This window comes from Octopus bimaculoides, chromosome 4, assembly GCF_001194135.2.
Source record: "Octopus bimaculoides isolate UCB-OBI-ISO-001 chromosome 4, ASM119413v2, whole genome shotgun sequence".
Classification (NCBI taxonomy): domain Eukaryota; kingdom Metazoa; phylum Mollusca; class Cephalopoda; order Octopoda; family Octopodidae; genus Octopus; species Octopus bimaculoides.
Window position 1 is genome coordinate 133,989,774 of NC_068984.1, and position 16,333 is coordinate 134,006,106.

A 16,333-nucleotide genomic window follows, 5' to 3' on the forward strand; every position below is an offset into this window, starting at 1 on the left:
TATATATATATATATATATATATATATATATATATATATATATATACACACACACACACATACACATATATTTACACACACACACATATACATTTATATTAACATATATATATGCATATATACATACATATATCTATACACACACATACATATGTATATGCATATATACATACATATATATACACACACACATATGTGTGTGTGTGTGAGTGAATTGTTAATAACAGCTGGCTGAGTTCCTCATGACAAGTTCTGTGGGCGAAGAAGAAATCCATTTAACAAATTTGTTGAAATTAGGAGAGCAAAAGGGTATGAGTGAGTTATTAGAAAAACAAGAGTCTAGAAATGTGATAGCAAGAGAGTAAGAAGCCAAGAGTTGAGACAATCACTTACTTGGATTTCATTTTCATATTTCATTTTCAGAAGCTGCAGTTCAAGCATGTAATGTTCCTTCTGTTGTTCCAGTTTACCTACTTTTTGTTGGAAAGTTTGCAACTGAAAAATATGTCAGCATAGAATATAGTGATCACAGTGGATTTACATTTAGAATACAAAATTTAGATGCTGGCATGGCTGTGTAGTTAAGGAGTTTGCTAGCCAACTACATGATCTGGGGTCATTTCACGTGTGTGGCACCCTGGGAAAGTGTCTGCTAAATGATTATGATGATACACATAAACATACACAACAGACTTTAGGTTTCTTATTTCTTTATTGCCCACAAGGGGCTAAACACAGAGGGGACAAACAAGGACAGACAAAGGGATTAAGTCGATTACATCGACCCCAGTGCGTAACTGGTACTTAATTTATTGACCCTGAAAGGATGAAAGGCAAAGTCGACCTCGGAGGAATTTGAACTCAGAACGTAATGGCAGACGAAATACCTCTAAGCATTTCGCCCAGCGTGCTAACGTTTCTGCCAGCTCGCCCCCTTTAGGTTTCTCTCTGTCAGTCCACTTTCCCAAGTGCCACATAGTTGGAAAGCAAACTTCTTGCCATATGCAGCCATGCACGCACACAGTAGCATAACTGGGGGGTGGGGAGGGGCAGTACCCCGGGCGTGCGCTGATTGAAGTGGGTCGCAGAATTGACCATAATACAATAAGCTTGAACTTCATCTATAAAATTGCAATGGATCTCCAGTTTATTGTTTTATGCTGTTATTGAAAGTAAATGCAATATGATGGCTGTCTACATTCATGTCTGGACATTTTTACAAAGGGTGTCAAAAAAAGGCTTGAGGCTCAATTGAGTGAAACCCGCATATTTTCACCTTGCCTACTACACATACTGCACAACTAAAGGTATAAAATTAAGTGTGGTGGTATATATTCTATGTTAAATTTACTTAACTGTTGTTTATTCATTTAACTGTTAACCATTCTTTGTGATTCTACAAATAGTTCATTTTTATCAATGAAAATCGATTTTCCATTTCTGGTCTACATACTGTACACCAACTTCTGGTGTACATATCAATGGTTTGTTATGCTATCAATAAAGACTTCGACTTCCTGCCCCGAGCAGATGTGTGACCGCTTTTTTGTGCACTTTGTTTGCAGAAAATAAAGAAATAACTAATTACGTCAGTGAATAATAAATATTAAGTAAATTGCCTCTACATATTTATCACTACCAGTTACAAGCCCGACATCACAAAATGCGTCTGAATAAACATTGCCGGACAGCAAATAGAGACTCGGACATTGCTTAGCAAATATTTTTCATTTTTAACCTTGTATATAGTACGCACTAAGGATTTTAAATTTTGGGAAAAAAATGTGGATTATACTCGAGGATTTACGGTATTTGATAATTAGCAGAAAACCACCCAGAGGGTGGTGTTTCTGCTTATATATATATAATAGTTGTAAATAGTCTATATAAACTAAAGACAAATTCTTTTATTATTCACCTGTTTCAAAAGACTTTCTTTACTTTCTGTTGAACTGAGAAGCATCTTTCTGTTTTGTATGGCCATTCTATGGGGGACACTTTCAGGTTGAGCCTGGAAATAGAAATATATTTTGTCAATAACAATAAACATAATGAAGAAACAAGATCTTAGCCTCAAAACATTAATGGTTTTAAGGGTTTAGTCATCACCAGCATCATCATTTTAACATCCACGTTTTTTATTCTTGCATGGGCTGGACAGAATTTGTCGGAGCACATTCTCTAGAGCCCTTCTTGTTGATGCCCTTCAGATGCCCTTCTTGTTGTCAACCTTTACCTGTTTCCAAGCAAAGTAATATTTTCCATGGCCTGATATGTTTTCCACAGAAGACTGGATATGAATAACATCACTTTTAAAATATCAAGTAATAGGTGTAAGTATGGCTGTATGGTTAAGAAGCTTGCTTCCCAATCATATGGTTCCAGATTCAGTTCCACTGTGTAACACCTTGGGCAAGTGTCTTCTAATATAGTCTTGGGCTGACCAAAGCCTTTGTGAGTGGATTTGGTAAACAGAAAGAAGCCTGTCATATATATATGTGTGTGTGTATGTCCCTTTGTGTCAGTGTTTGTACTCCACCACTGCTTGACAACTGATGTTGGTTTGTTTACATCCCTGTAAATTAGTGGTTTGGCAAAGGGAGACCAATAGAATAAGTACCAGGCTTAAAAAAAAATAAGTACTGGGGTCAATTCATTCAACTAAACGTTCTTCAAGGCAGTGCCCCAGCATGGCTGCAGTCATCATCATTTCATGTCCGCTTTCCTTGCTGGCATGGGTTGGACAGTTTGACTGAGGACTGGCAAGCCAGGAGGCAGCACCAGACTCCAGTCTGATCTGGCAAGGTTTCTACAGCTGGATGCCCTTCCTAACACCAACCCAGGCAGCAATGGCAATGACCTTGGTTGAATGATGCTTTTTACGTGCCACCGGTATAGGAGCCAGTCAGGTGGCACTAGCAATGACCATGCTTGAATGGTGCTTTTTACGTGTCACTGGCACAGGACCAGTCAGAATGCACTGGCATCGACCATGCTCATATAGTGCTTTTTATGTGCCACCAGCACGGGACCCAGTCAGGCAGTACTGGCATTGGCCATGACAATGATTTCACTTGACTCAACAGGTCTTCTCAAGCACAGCATAATCCCCAATGATTGAAGGGTACTCTTAAATGGGCTGGTTATGCGACACTAGTATAGGCCATGGCTACGGTCACACTTGGCTTGCCGGGTCCCATAACTAAAACAAATAAAAGAAAAAAAAGATGATACTTACACTTTGTATACTCTCTAGGTATTTAACAGCTCGCTCACGGTACAAGGCCACAATTGGGTTTGTGTGATCCTCTTGGTGTTGGGTTGTATCACCAGTGCTGCTGCCTCTCAGGCGATAGTTTACTCGTTGGGTAAGGAAGTCTTGGTTTCCAGATAAAAACGCTGACAACTAAGTAGAAAAGTAATCAATTTAAAAGGTGACAGGTGTGTGTGTGTGTGTGTGTATAGGATACCTAAAGATATGTGAAAGTAATGAGTATATAATAGTGAGAGATGTATGACAATTTGGTGTATGACAGTAAAAGGTAGTAAAAGTGAGTATATGACAGTGAGAGATGTATGACAGTGAAAGGGGTCTGAACATGAGCAGTGTATGACAACAAAAGGTACGTAAAAGTGAGGTGTGTACAGCTACGAGAGGTGTATGACAGTGAGGGGTGATGTGAATGAGACAATGTGATAGTAACAATGTGTTTTCCATCTTAGTGCCAGAGAAACACGGTATCTAGTATCCATTGTCCCTGTACATGTAGCTAGAGTTATTCAGTTATTTACTATCTCAAAACATATTACAACTGTCTAACCACTGAAGTAGTTGTATGCTGTCAACTTAATGTGACAGTCCCCTGAAGGGAACAATACTACTGTTGGTTAGACCTAGGAAGCTGCACCGCTTCCTGTCAGCCTTGACACATTTCCTGTGTCCTTATGTGTCAAGGCCGACAGGAAGTGGTGCAGCTTCCTAGGTCTAACCAACAGTAGTATTATTCCCTTCAGGGGACTGTCACATTAAGTTGACAGCATACAACTACTTCATCGTATCACTACTGCATAAATCTCTCTGAGAGATGTAGAAATGTATTATTTCTATATTTAACCACTGTTATGTGTGCATGATATATAGAACACAACAAATTAGCCAATGTACGGTCAGAATATATGTTATAACAACTGTCTAACAACTGTGTAACTACACATTGTCATATGTTTGTTTATATACTGTTAGGGAACCTGTTATGGTTACAAGAACTAATCAGTTACTTACTTTGCCTGTGGATGTGACGAGAGAGACTAGTGATGAAACAATACACTCATCAGAAGTCTTCAGAGACTGTGAAGCTGTTGGAAGTTGATGTTCCATAGATATCTTGGAATTAAAGTGTTTGGAAACATCTGGAAGTTAAAAGAACACAACAAATGCCAAGGTTATTTGCTATCTTCACTCCATCTTCAGATGAAAAAGAAAAACAAAAAGGTGATTCTACATTTGATTTGTGTGTGTGTGTGTGTGTGTGTGTGTGTGTGTGTGTGACAAACACACATATATATACATACGATGGGCTTCTTTCAGTTTCCTTATTTCTTTATTGCCCACAATGGGCTAAACATAGAGGGGACAAACAAGGACAGACAAAGGGATTAAGTCGATTACAGCGACCCCAGTGCGTAACTGGTACTTAATTTGTCGACCTCGGCGGAATTTGAACTCGTAGTGGCAGACGAAATACCGCTAAGCACTTCGCCCGGCATGCTAACGTTTCTGCCAGCTCGCCGGCTTCTTTCAGTTTCCGTCCACCAAATCTACTCACAAGGCTTTGGTCAGCCCAAGGCTATAGTGGAAGACACTTGCCCAAGGTGCCACACAGTGGGACTGAACCTGGAACCATGTGGTTGGTAAGCAAGCTACTTACCACACAATCACTCCTATGTATACACATGTATGAATATGTATGTGTGTGTTACTATCATCCTGTCTTGACATTGCATGATAGTTGTAAATGAGTGCTACTGTCATATAAGGGGTGCCCTTTGCTTCAGGTCACAGGGGAATATTACCTTACTTGCAGACAGGTGAGAGTTTGAGCCAGGAAGGGTATCTGGCCACAGAAAAACCCCACTCAACAAATTCCATTCCACCCAAGTAAGCATGGAAAAGTCGTCGTCATCGTCGTCGTTTAACGTTCGCTTTCCATGCTAGCATGGGTTGGACGATTTGACTGAGGACTGGTGAAACCGGATGGCAACACCAGGCTCCAATCCAATTTGGCAGAGTTTCTACAGCTGGATGCCCTTCCTAACGCCAACCACTCAGAGAGTGTAGTGGGTGCTTTTACGTGTCACCCGCACGAAAACGGCCACGCTCGAAATGGTGTCTTTTATGTGCCACCCGCAAAAGAAAAGTGGACATTAAAACAATGATGATGATGATGCTGATGATGATGCTGGCACTTACCTTTGATAGCTTCATGTAAGTAAGTTACTGATGTGGTTAGTTCTGAAAAGAACCTTTTGTGGTTTCTCTTACAATGGGAATAGGATTTATGACCTGGAAAGGGAAAAAAAAGGAGAAAAAAAAAAGATTAAAAGTGTGTGTGTATATGAGTGAGAGTGTGTGTGTATGAGTGAATGTGTGTATGAGTGAGAGTGTATGTATGAGTGAGTGTGTGTATGAGTGAGAGTGTGTGTATGTATGAGTGAGAGTATATGTATGAGTGAAAGTGTGTGTATGAGTGAGTGTGTGTGTATGAGTGAAAGTGTGTGTGTATGAGTGAGAGTGTGTGTGTGTGAGTGAGAGCGTGTATGTATGAGTGAGTGTGTATGAATGAATGTTACACAAGAAATCACTTCTATTATCAGTTTATGAATATTTCATATTAATCTGGAAGATTCCAATTGCTAAATATATTAATCTGTGGTTCCAATATATCCCTTAGCACCCAAAGAAAGTATCAGACGGTAGCGTTTACTGCTTAGACCGAAGTCATCCCTGATAGAACAGACCTATAATTAAAAGTATTCCAGACATGCCCATCTCCTCTCACTGTATACTCACAACTACACATTGTTCAATGTGAGTTGAAAGGAATTTGGCTGCTATTTCTAGCGGCTCCCATGTTGGTTAGTGAAGTAAGGATTATCCATGTTAATGTTATGTAAAAGTTAAAACCCATTACTTACTCTGAGCTCCCAATATATTGATATAAGTATCAAGTCTGTTTATCACAGCATTTAGTTTCTGGTAAGACTGACTTAAGTCTTTGTTTTTAGCTTCTAACATCGAAGTACATGTTGACAGGGCACATTCTTGGTGAAGACTGCAAAAATCAGAGAAGAAAATACATTTAGAAATATAAATAGTGTATAAATAACATATATACTCTTTTACTTGTTTCAGTCATTTGACTGCGGCCATGCTGGACCACCGCCTTTAGTCGAGCAAATCGACCCCAGGACTTATTCTTTGGATGCCTAGTACTTATTCTATCGGTCTCTTTTGCAGAACAGCTAAGTTACGGGGACGTAAACACACCACCATCGGTTGTCAAGCGATGTTGGGGGGACAAACATCGAAGACTGTGTGAGAGGATGGTTAAACAGAACCCTTGATTCAATAACACTGTGTATAAACTCTGTATTTGGAATGACCAATTTCAAAGACTGTTGGATTTTACTCATAGGGTATTGGAATCTTAATAATGGATTTACAAATGCAATGACCAATCTTAAAGACTGTTGGATTTTACTCACAAGGTATTGGAATCTTATATGTATACCATTCTGCCTAAACATTGGATTTACAAATACAATATCCTTGCATTCACTCTCTATCTCCTATCTTATCTAAACTAACTATTGCTTAACCATCCTCTCACACCGTCTCCGATGAAGGGATATAATAAATATCCTGGAAACAGTTGTAAGACCTTCTATTTATAAATGTTCTATAATGCACACAGCCTTGGTTTTTTTTATCTCATTACGAAAAATAAATCCTTATATATACATATATATCATCATTTAACATCCATTTTTCCATGCTTCCGTAGGTCAGATGAAATTTGTTGGGGCAGATTTTCTACAGCAGGATGCCCTTCCTGTTGCCAATCTTTACCTGTTTCTAAACACAGTAGTATTTACTCATGGCCAGGCATGTTTTTCAGAGGAAATGGAAACAAACAACCAAAGAAAAATGAAGAAAACATAAGCAATCAATGCCACTCAGTATTTCTTACCTTTCTTGTTGGTATGGTAGCAGTTTATTCAAATAAGCAGCAGCTAAGTGGAATGCTTTGGCAAAAGGCTGTAGGCCAACAGCAGTTTCCTGCAAAAGTACAAGAAAAGTGTTTTGCTAACAGGTCTTTTTTAAATATTTGAAATTATTTATTTTTATTTTTCAATAAACATATTTTAAAAAAAAAATCAGTTTATGGAGCACTTATTTTATACTCCCACACACATACATGCATATCTATACCATCTGTTCCCTTAAGAATCTTTCAATAGCCCCATCCACTTCTATTTACCTTGTATTTTGTGGGGACCACCTGGGCATCTCATCTCCTATCTATCTCTTTGCAGCTCCTACTGATCATTCTCTGCCTCCCATACTAAGTGTGTTCTGCCCTTCCACCTTCTCTTATACTCTAATCCTTCATCCCAGAGTATAAAACCGACCCCTTCTTCCTTGGGGTTTGTAGTCTTGCAAGATACATGACAACCTCAATAGCGCTAGTGGCAAGATAAAAGCACCCAGTGCATACTGTAAAGTGGTTGGCATTAGGAAGAGTATCCAGCCATAGAAACTATGCCAAAGTAGACACTGGAGTGTGATGCAGTCCTTGGACCCATTAGATCCTGTTAATCCATCCAAATGATGATGATAATTGATGTTTGCTTTTATGTCAAATTGAATAAAAAACCAATTTAACATTAAACTGAAGGACTACTCAATACTTTAAAGTACATATTTATTAAACCTTAATAAGAAGAGGAGTGACAGTAGCTTCAAAGTTTTGGTCAGTTAGTCTTCTTTATATAATAGTAACAGCAGCAGTAGTAATGATAATAATAATAATACTGATTTCAAATTTTGGCACAAGGCCAGCAATTTCGGGGGAGGGGGTAAGTTGATTACATTGGCCCCATTGTTCAACTGGTACTTATTTTATCAACTCCGAAAGGATGAAAGGCAAAGTCAGCCTCAGTGGAATTCGAACCCGGAACTGGAAGATGGACAAAATGCCTGGTGTGATAACAATTCTGCCATGGTAGAAATGATAATAATAATAACATTGATAAAGAACTGAAAGACTTTTGGCAATTAGTTTAGACATTTCTCATAAGTTTCTGGATTCAATATAAGAGACATGAAACTTTGTTTTTATAGGATAAAGTCTATTAGAAATTATGATATCAGCTCTTTACCAAAGATTTTCCCAATATAAGTGAAATTGTCCTAATTAGTAACTAAAACTAGGCTTGAGAAAGAGGAAGACAGTTGAAGAATGAAGAGAATAGATTTCCTTTTCACTTACCAATGTTGTAAAACAATTTTCTCCAACCTCTTCATTGAATTCTTTTAGAGTTTTCTCCAGTTTTTTAAAATATGGAGCACTTTCAAACAGAAAGTGAGCATACTAGAAAGAAAGAAAGATGAGTTTCAATAACTGAAAGAGAATTATATTTGCAAAATGTTTTATAGATAAAACATGGACTAAAACTATCACACCAGTGGTAGGTTATGTATGAAATAGACTGGGTTATCTTCAAAGTAGAAATGAAATCTCTTTCTGAACTAAAATAAGCAAAAAAATTTATTTCATTTTCAAAAACGTATTTGGTTTAGATCACTGGTTCCATCTATAGTGATGTAACTATAAGAATTTCTACAACTTTTATGCATTTTATCTCTCTCAAAGCTATTTGAAATCACAAGAGTAAGCCAATAAGTTAAAAATTTGCTTGTAAATAGTCTGTATTGTCATCACTTAGCTTACATTTACAGGTACAACACTGATCTTTTGAACACTGGTGGTCTAGAACCTCTTATAATCTGCACTAATTTAATGAATGTACAGGTACTTGTATTTCATTTAATCATTTAATTAAATTTAATATTTGTTTAATTTAGAGTATGTTGACCAAAGTGACCTCTTGGTTCAGAAAAATCAGTAATTTGGCAAGGTCTTGGAACCAAAGGTATCAAGAAATCAATATTAGATAAACAAAAGAATATATATAGTTAAGTACCTTGCTTAAGGCCACAATTATGTGTATGTGAAGTGAAATGAATACATAATGACTCTATGAAGTTTATACAACTACAAGAGTGTTAAATCATTTTTATGAGCTGGCCCTCTGAATTTTTTTCAAAAGTGCCATTTAAAAAAAGTATTTCATGTACATTTTTCACATATAGAAGCAGATATACATACATTTTATATCTGAGTACTTTTACCACTATCAACTACATAAACATAAAATATCAGGGAATTTTGCTGGGAGCCTGGAAAATAGTTTTGTGTATTTTTGCAAGAACAGAAATGTTTAAACAATAGAAACAAAGGAATATTTCAAATGTTTCATCTACTTTACCATTTAATTCTCAAATCTAGGGTTTTCAAGATGCAATAATTGGTCTGCATACAAGCTAGTTGCTCTAATGTTTAAATAAGAAGCAGCTGGCAGAAACTGCTAAGGTACCATTGCATTGAGGCAGTGGCAGGGATCTGTAAGGTAAGAGCTACCAAAAGCCAACAGCATTCTGCCAGGGTGAAGAGCTCTGAGGGTCTAAAAAAGTGTGCTCTTCATTATAGCATATACTTGGAGTAGTCATTTGCTTCGATGAATTTATTTCTTGTATAATTTTGATTTCTGCCATGGCAGTAGTAAGGAAATATTCACTACAAGATATTGGTTACGTGAATAAATATTGCTTACTATTGGCAAACAATTTTCATTCAAAAGAAAGCATCAGAATTTTGTGGCACAGTTTTCAAAAAGCAAAAAATATGTAGGCATACCATTAAAAGAAGCAATAAATCAAATCTGTGGATGTGAGTTCACACCAAGAATGTGGCTTTCTTTTATCATATTTATCATAAGCGATTAGCCACAACAAGTTTGCTTGATCAAGGTTGAACAAGAACTAAACATTTGTTTAATAAGAAAATATGTATCCCAAATAGCAAATGGAAATATAACTAACTGAGTGGTGGATCTTGTGGCAACTTAATTGCTTAACCCTTCTTTTCCTAGAGTTCGAGATGAATTGTGAGCTGAATTCTATCTTCATTCAGTACAAATAAGCTTGTAATATATTCAATGAAAATTCTCCAGTCAGAGTGACACAGCTTATTCAAATCATTTGAAAAGATGAAAAGATTTATCTAACCTTTTTATTGATAACTGAAAGTGGGTGATCATGTGACTCCATTGTAGATATACTGTGAGCTCGTTGTTCTGAATAAGAGCAGAAGTTTGCAAAGGCCTGAGCAAAGGCACTAACAATGTTAACAGCTTGAGACATTAGTTCACGGGCTTGCAGTTGGTATTTTCTGTCATGCGTTGGTAGATTTAGGCTGTTGTACTCTGATATACCTGAAAGGAGAAAAGAAATTTAACAAAAATTGACAAAAGCCAATTGGTGCAGGCATGGCTGTGTGGTAAGAAGTTTGCTTCCCAACCACATGGTTCCAGATTCAGTCCCACTGCGTGGCACCTTGGGAAAGTGTCTTCTACTATAGCCTCAGGCTGATCAAAGCCTTGTGAGTGGTTTTGGTAGACAGAAACTGAAAGAAGCCTGTCGTATATATGTGTGTGTGTGTGTGTGTGTATCTTTGTTCCCCACCCCCGCTTGACAACCGGTGTTGGTGTGTTAATGTCCCTGTAACTTAGCAGTTTGGCAAAATAAGTAGCTTGCTTTAAAAAAATAAGTCCTGGGGTCGAACCATTCAACTAAAAGATCCTACAAGATGGTGCCCTAGTTTGGTCACAGTCTAATGACTGAAACAAGTAGAAACAAAAGAAAAAATCTAGAATAAAATGTGATAGAGATTCGTTTCTACTGTAGGCACAAGGCCTGCAATTTGGGGGAGGGGGATAATCGATTACATCAACCTCAGTGTGTAACTGGTACTTAATTTATCGACCCCGAAAGGATGAAAGGCAAAGTCAACCATGGTGGAATTTGAACTCAGAACATAAAGACAGACGAAATACCGCTAAGAATTTCATCCCGCATGATAATGATTCTGCCAGCTCACCGCCCTTAAAATGTGATAGATATTACCATAGGAGTACATAGGAATGAATCCTTATTCTCAGTTGTAAAGAACTCTTTAGTAATGCATAATAAGAAAAGCAGTTGTGCTCAGTGTATATGAATGCATCAGTTAATAGCTAAATATTATATTGGAAATATAATTAAGACAGGGTGTAAATGTTGAAAAATATTGAACCAACCAAAGAACAGAAGTGAGAGAGACAAGCGACCTGAGCACTTACTTGAGTCAATGAATGGAAGGTTACTTTCTATGACTTTGGTGGCATTATTTAGTTTCCGAGTTAAATGTTTTTGAACATCACGAAGATGGTCTTCACTACAGTTGTGAAAAGTTGAAAAAGAAAGATTAAGACATTAAAGATGAGTAAAACATTTGTCGAAATGAACGAAAAAAACTGAAGATACTCCCTACAACTGGTAGATTAGTGATGGTATATGTATTGGTTAAGGGTTACATGTAAACATAAACTAAACTGTTCTATATTTAAGAGATGTGGAATTATTTACATTATTTACATTTGATGGATATTTGTCCTCATCTTGTTTGTTGTTAACACGTTTCAGCTGATATACCCTCGAGCCTTCATCAGGTGTTTTGGGGAAATTTCGAACCTGGGTTCTCATTCCTAAGGTATTTTTCAATGTTATTATTACTAGCATTAGTATTAATATTATTATTATTATTATTATTCAGGTCACTGCCTGGAATCGAACTCGGAATCTTGGCGTTAGTAGCCCACGCTCTTAACCACTACACCATATATATGTGTGTGTAAATGTTGAACAGTGAGAATGAGTGCTCAACACTACATTGGTGGATAAAATTCCTTTATTTATGTATTAAGGCTACCATTGGTTTCATGTTAAGAAAAATATCTTAACATCTTAGCAATTTTTCAAACCATTCACATGGAGGAATGGTTTTTGTCTTCATTTTGGATGAACCATCCAACCCATGTCAGCATGGAAAATGGACATTAAATGATAATGATGTCGATGAAGTCAAAGTATACAGTATTACAGGTCCATTTCTTACCGATTGGTTTCGCACAGGGTGTTAGATAATACCATGTAAGATTCAGAAATGACAGGTATGGAGAAAATATGGTGAAAAATGGATATATCAAGAGTTATGTCCCTTGGCCTCGAAGCATCTGAGACGGCTGTAAGGCGGCAAGAGCCTTAAGACCCTGTGCGGAATAGATTGCTAAGATTGGCTGAAATGAATATACTTTATACTCTATGCTTTGATTAATAAACCCACTCTACTGATAAATATATGAGCACATATATTTTTTCCAAACATATGGATTCTAAGACGATTATATTACAGTAAAATATGTGTGTGTGTGTGTGTGTGTATGTATGTATGTATGCATATTTATATATATGTAGGTGAGTATATACATGTGTGTGTGTGTTTGTGTTGGCAAGGCACAGATGCCACAACTTTCATCCATCTACTCATCCAAAACAAGGCTTTGTATGTAGTCAAATGCAAGTGTTGTGAAATATTGTTCACCGGGCTGACCAAAGCCTTGTGAGTGGATTTGGTAGACGGAAACTGAAAGAAGCCCGTCGTATATATGTATATATATATATGTGTGTGTTGTGTGTGTGTGTGTGTGTGTGTGTGTGTCTGTGTTTGTCCCCCAACATCACTTGACAACCGATGCTGGTGTGTTTACGTTCCCGTAACTTAGCGGTTCAGCAAAAGACACCGATAGAGTAAGTCCTAGGCTTACAAAGAATAAGTCCTGGGGTCGATTTACTTGACTAAAGGCGGTGCCCCAGCATGGCCGCAGTCAAATGACTGAAACAAGTAAAAGAGTACACTTGTACTTACATTCTTTCAGCTTGATTTTTATATTCTCGAATTTGTCCCTGCTGAGTTTGAATTTTCACCTGAAATTCATATAAAAGTCATATAAAAGCTGCTAATATGTGATCACTTAAGAGGGCTTCCATCTCTGCTCATTTTCTAGTTTTCTACAAAGTATAAGGAAAGTTCAGAGTATATTTAAAATAAAATAAAACTCTACTGTAGATTCCTTAACCCTTTTGTTACCATATTTATTTTGAGATGCTCTGGGTTTCTTTAGTAAAGCAACTAAGTTATCATTAAGCTAGTGTTAGGAACATAAATTGTGACTAAGGTTTGGTGGAAGATTCTAATTCAGAACTATTGAAAACAAGACATTTGTACTACAAAGCCAGAGGTGGTTTCAGCTGGGTTGGTATCGAAAGGGTTAAATAAGTACAGAATATATTTTTGTATGAGAAGCATTTGAATAATTAAGTCACTTTTAGACCATTAGTATTTTTTTGACAGTTTGTGCCCTGAAAAGATGAAAAGTTAAGCTAGTCCTGATAAGGTTTGAACTTACAACTGAAAAGGACAAAATTAAATACAGTGCATTATTGTTTCTGGCATCTCAATCATCTACATTTCAATATAGACAACATATATCAGCTGTAAAAAGGGATATAGCTAGCAAATCAATAAGAGAGCCTCTACTTAGACGAGTCGTGCGACCTACTAGAAATAGCAGCAAAATTTCACTTATGTCACAAATGAAACTGAAAAAAGCAGACAGGATGGTCATAGCTGGAACATGTTTAATCATGTCTACTTAATTAGGACTGACCTGAGCAACAGCCTCAGCTGAGCATTAACCACCTGGCTTTTAACACCTGAATTTTCTCAGCTTTTGTAGTTTCAACCCAGAGACTATTGTGATTACTGTTTATATAGGTAGGGATTCTTTAATGGAAGTGGAACCTGAACCCTAAAGTAAGAAAAACGGGAGCAATTGGTGAAGAAAAGGTATGATTAATTGGGTGGAAGCCTACTTTCTGAGATAAACTCAGTGTAAATGTGTAAAAAATACTGAGTTGATGTTGTAAAACACTTATGGAAGAAACAGACCATACAAGAAGACACGAGCGTAGGTAGTTAAATAAAGTTACTTCATCTCAAGAAAGTACTTTTATTGAAGTACATCTATCCTTGTTTATCACTGATTTATTCATTACTGGTCTGGAATAGCACAGTACACTCATTTGTGAATCATGTTACATTTATAATGAACTGATCTGTCATAACATTGGTTGGCAATCAGTCAAAGATTCTGCTTGTTTTGATATTTTCCTGTTATTATTTTTTTATTATTTACTAATCTATGTTGTTATCATAGATTGTTTCTAATCATGAAACAATATTATGTTTGTTTAAAATTGTTCAAAAGCGACAATTGGGTAAGTTAAAGGAATAAATTGGGCATCTTGGAACAACGCCTATTTTGCCAAATGTTCTATTATGAAGGTGTTAGTGGTTAGTGTATTCAACTCACAATTATAAGGTTGTGAGTCTGATTCCTAGCAGCAAGTTGAGTTCTTGAGCAAGACTCTTCATTTCAAATTGTTTCAGACCACTCAGCTGGCAAAGATAGGTTGCACTTGTAGTTCAAAGGGCCAGCTTTGTCACATTTGATTGTCATGCTGAATCACCCTGAGAATTACTTGAAGAGTATGTATGTCTTGAAGAGTATGTATGCCACTTGCATATTAATTTCATGAGCAGGCTGTTCTATTGATTGAATCAACTGAAACATTTGTTATCATAACCAATGGAGTGCTCAACCATTTCTCATTTATCAGTGGTTCGTTTAAAACTGTCTTTTTTTAAACCAAACACCTAACAAACAAAGATAAATATATTGAATGGAAACAAGGAGTATCACAAACAAAATGGCAAAACAGAGAGATCATTCGAAGTAAGATGTAGTATTGCAAAGCCATCCAATCTATTCAATCGTGAAAGCAAAGAATTTAAAACAATGACAATTAAGAAGTGAAAAAGAGAAATATGATGACAGCTACAATAAATATCATCTCACCTCCATCATCGCTTTATCCTGTTGTAGTTTTTCAACTTCAGATTTTCCTTTCTGAACTGTAAGAGACAGAACTTCATGGTGTTGACTAGATTCCTTTTCATACTTTGAAAGTTGTTCTTGTAATTTATGTAGCTGGCTGTCATATTCTTGCTGGGTTTCAAATACCTGCAGAACATTATATACAATTATGAATGAATGTATTTACGTATGTATGCATGCGTGCGTGTGTGTGTGTGCATGCATGCATATGCATGCATGTATCCATGAATGCATGAATATATGTATGTAAGTACGTATGCATGTATGTATGTACATAGCCTCAGGCCGACCAAAGCTCTGTGAGTGGATTTGGTAAACAGAAACTGAAAGAAGCTCATGGTATATATGTATATGTATATATACATGTGTGTTTGTGTGTCTGTGTTTGTCCACCCAACATCACTTGACAACCGATGCTGGTGTGTTTATGTCCCCGTAACTTAGCGGTTCGGCAAAAAGAAACCGATAGAATAAGTACTAGGCTTACAAAGAATAAGTCCTGGGGTCGATTTGCTTGACTAAAGGCGGTGCCCCAGCATGGCCGCAGTCAAATGACTGAAACAAGTAAAAGAGAGAGAGTATGTATGGATGCATGCATGCATGTATATGTGTGTGGGGGGGCGTGTGCGTATGAGTGTGTGCATGTATGTCTGTGTGTGTGTGTTTGTATGTACCCTTGTCTTGACATCACATGATGGTGGTAAATGAGCATCACAGTCAAAACAAGTGACATTGTTCATTTTTAGTCCTCCTCTTTATTTAAGAGAGCATGATGCAATGTGGAGAAGATTTGGCTTTTATTTCTAACAGATCAAGTCTTCTTCTCTTCTTGGCACTCCATCGCTTATGACGTCGAGGGTTCCAGTTGATCCGATCAACGGAACAGCCTGCTCGTGAAATTAACGTGCAAGTGATTGAGCACTCCACAGACACGTGTACCCTTAACGTAGTTCTCGGGGATATTCAGCGTGACACAGTGTGACAAGGCTGGCCCTTTGAATTACAGGCACAACAGAAACAGGAAGTAAGAATGAGAGAAAGTTGTGGTGAAAGAGTACAGCAGGGTTCACCAGCATCCCCTGCTGGAGCCTCG

At 37.2% G+C, this 16,333-nt stretch overlaps 1 protein-coding gene across 1 annotated transcript in view; it reads right to left on the reverse strand.

Annotated features, from left to right (window-relative positions):
* LOC106880154 (protein phosphatase 1 regulatory subunit 21) overlaps window positions 1-16,333 on the reverse strand; it is a 39,513-nt gene that overhangs the window by 11,673 nt on the left and 11,507 nt on the right. Inside the window, exons 4-15 of the mRNA XM_052967688.1 lie at window positions 15,202-15,389; window positions 13,149-13,207; window positions 11,524-11,618; window positions 10,412-10,617; window positions 8,553-8,654; window positions 7,251-7,339; window positions 6,196-6,332; window positions 5,471-5,563; window positions 4,283-4,410; window positions 3,239-3,406; window positions 1,919-2,011; window positions 394-495 (exon numbers count right to left, since the gene is read on the reverse strand). Coding sequence (XP_052823648.1) covers window positions 394-495; window positions 1,919-2,011; window positions 3,239-3,406; window positions 4,283-4,410; window positions 5,471-5,563; window positions 6,196-6,332; window positions 7,251-7,339; window positions 8,553-8,654; window positions 10,412-10,617; window positions 11,524-11,618; window positions 13,149-13,207; window positions 15,202-15,389 — 1,460 coding nt within the window. The remainder of the gene's footprint in view (window positions 1-393; window positions 496-1,918; window positions 2,012-3,238; window positions 3,407-4,282; window positions 4,411-5,470; window positions 5,564-6,195; window positions 6,333-7,250; window positions 7,340-8,552; window positions 8,655-10,411; window positions 10,618-11,523; window positions 11,619-13,148; window positions 13,208-15,201; window positions 15,390-16,333) is intronic.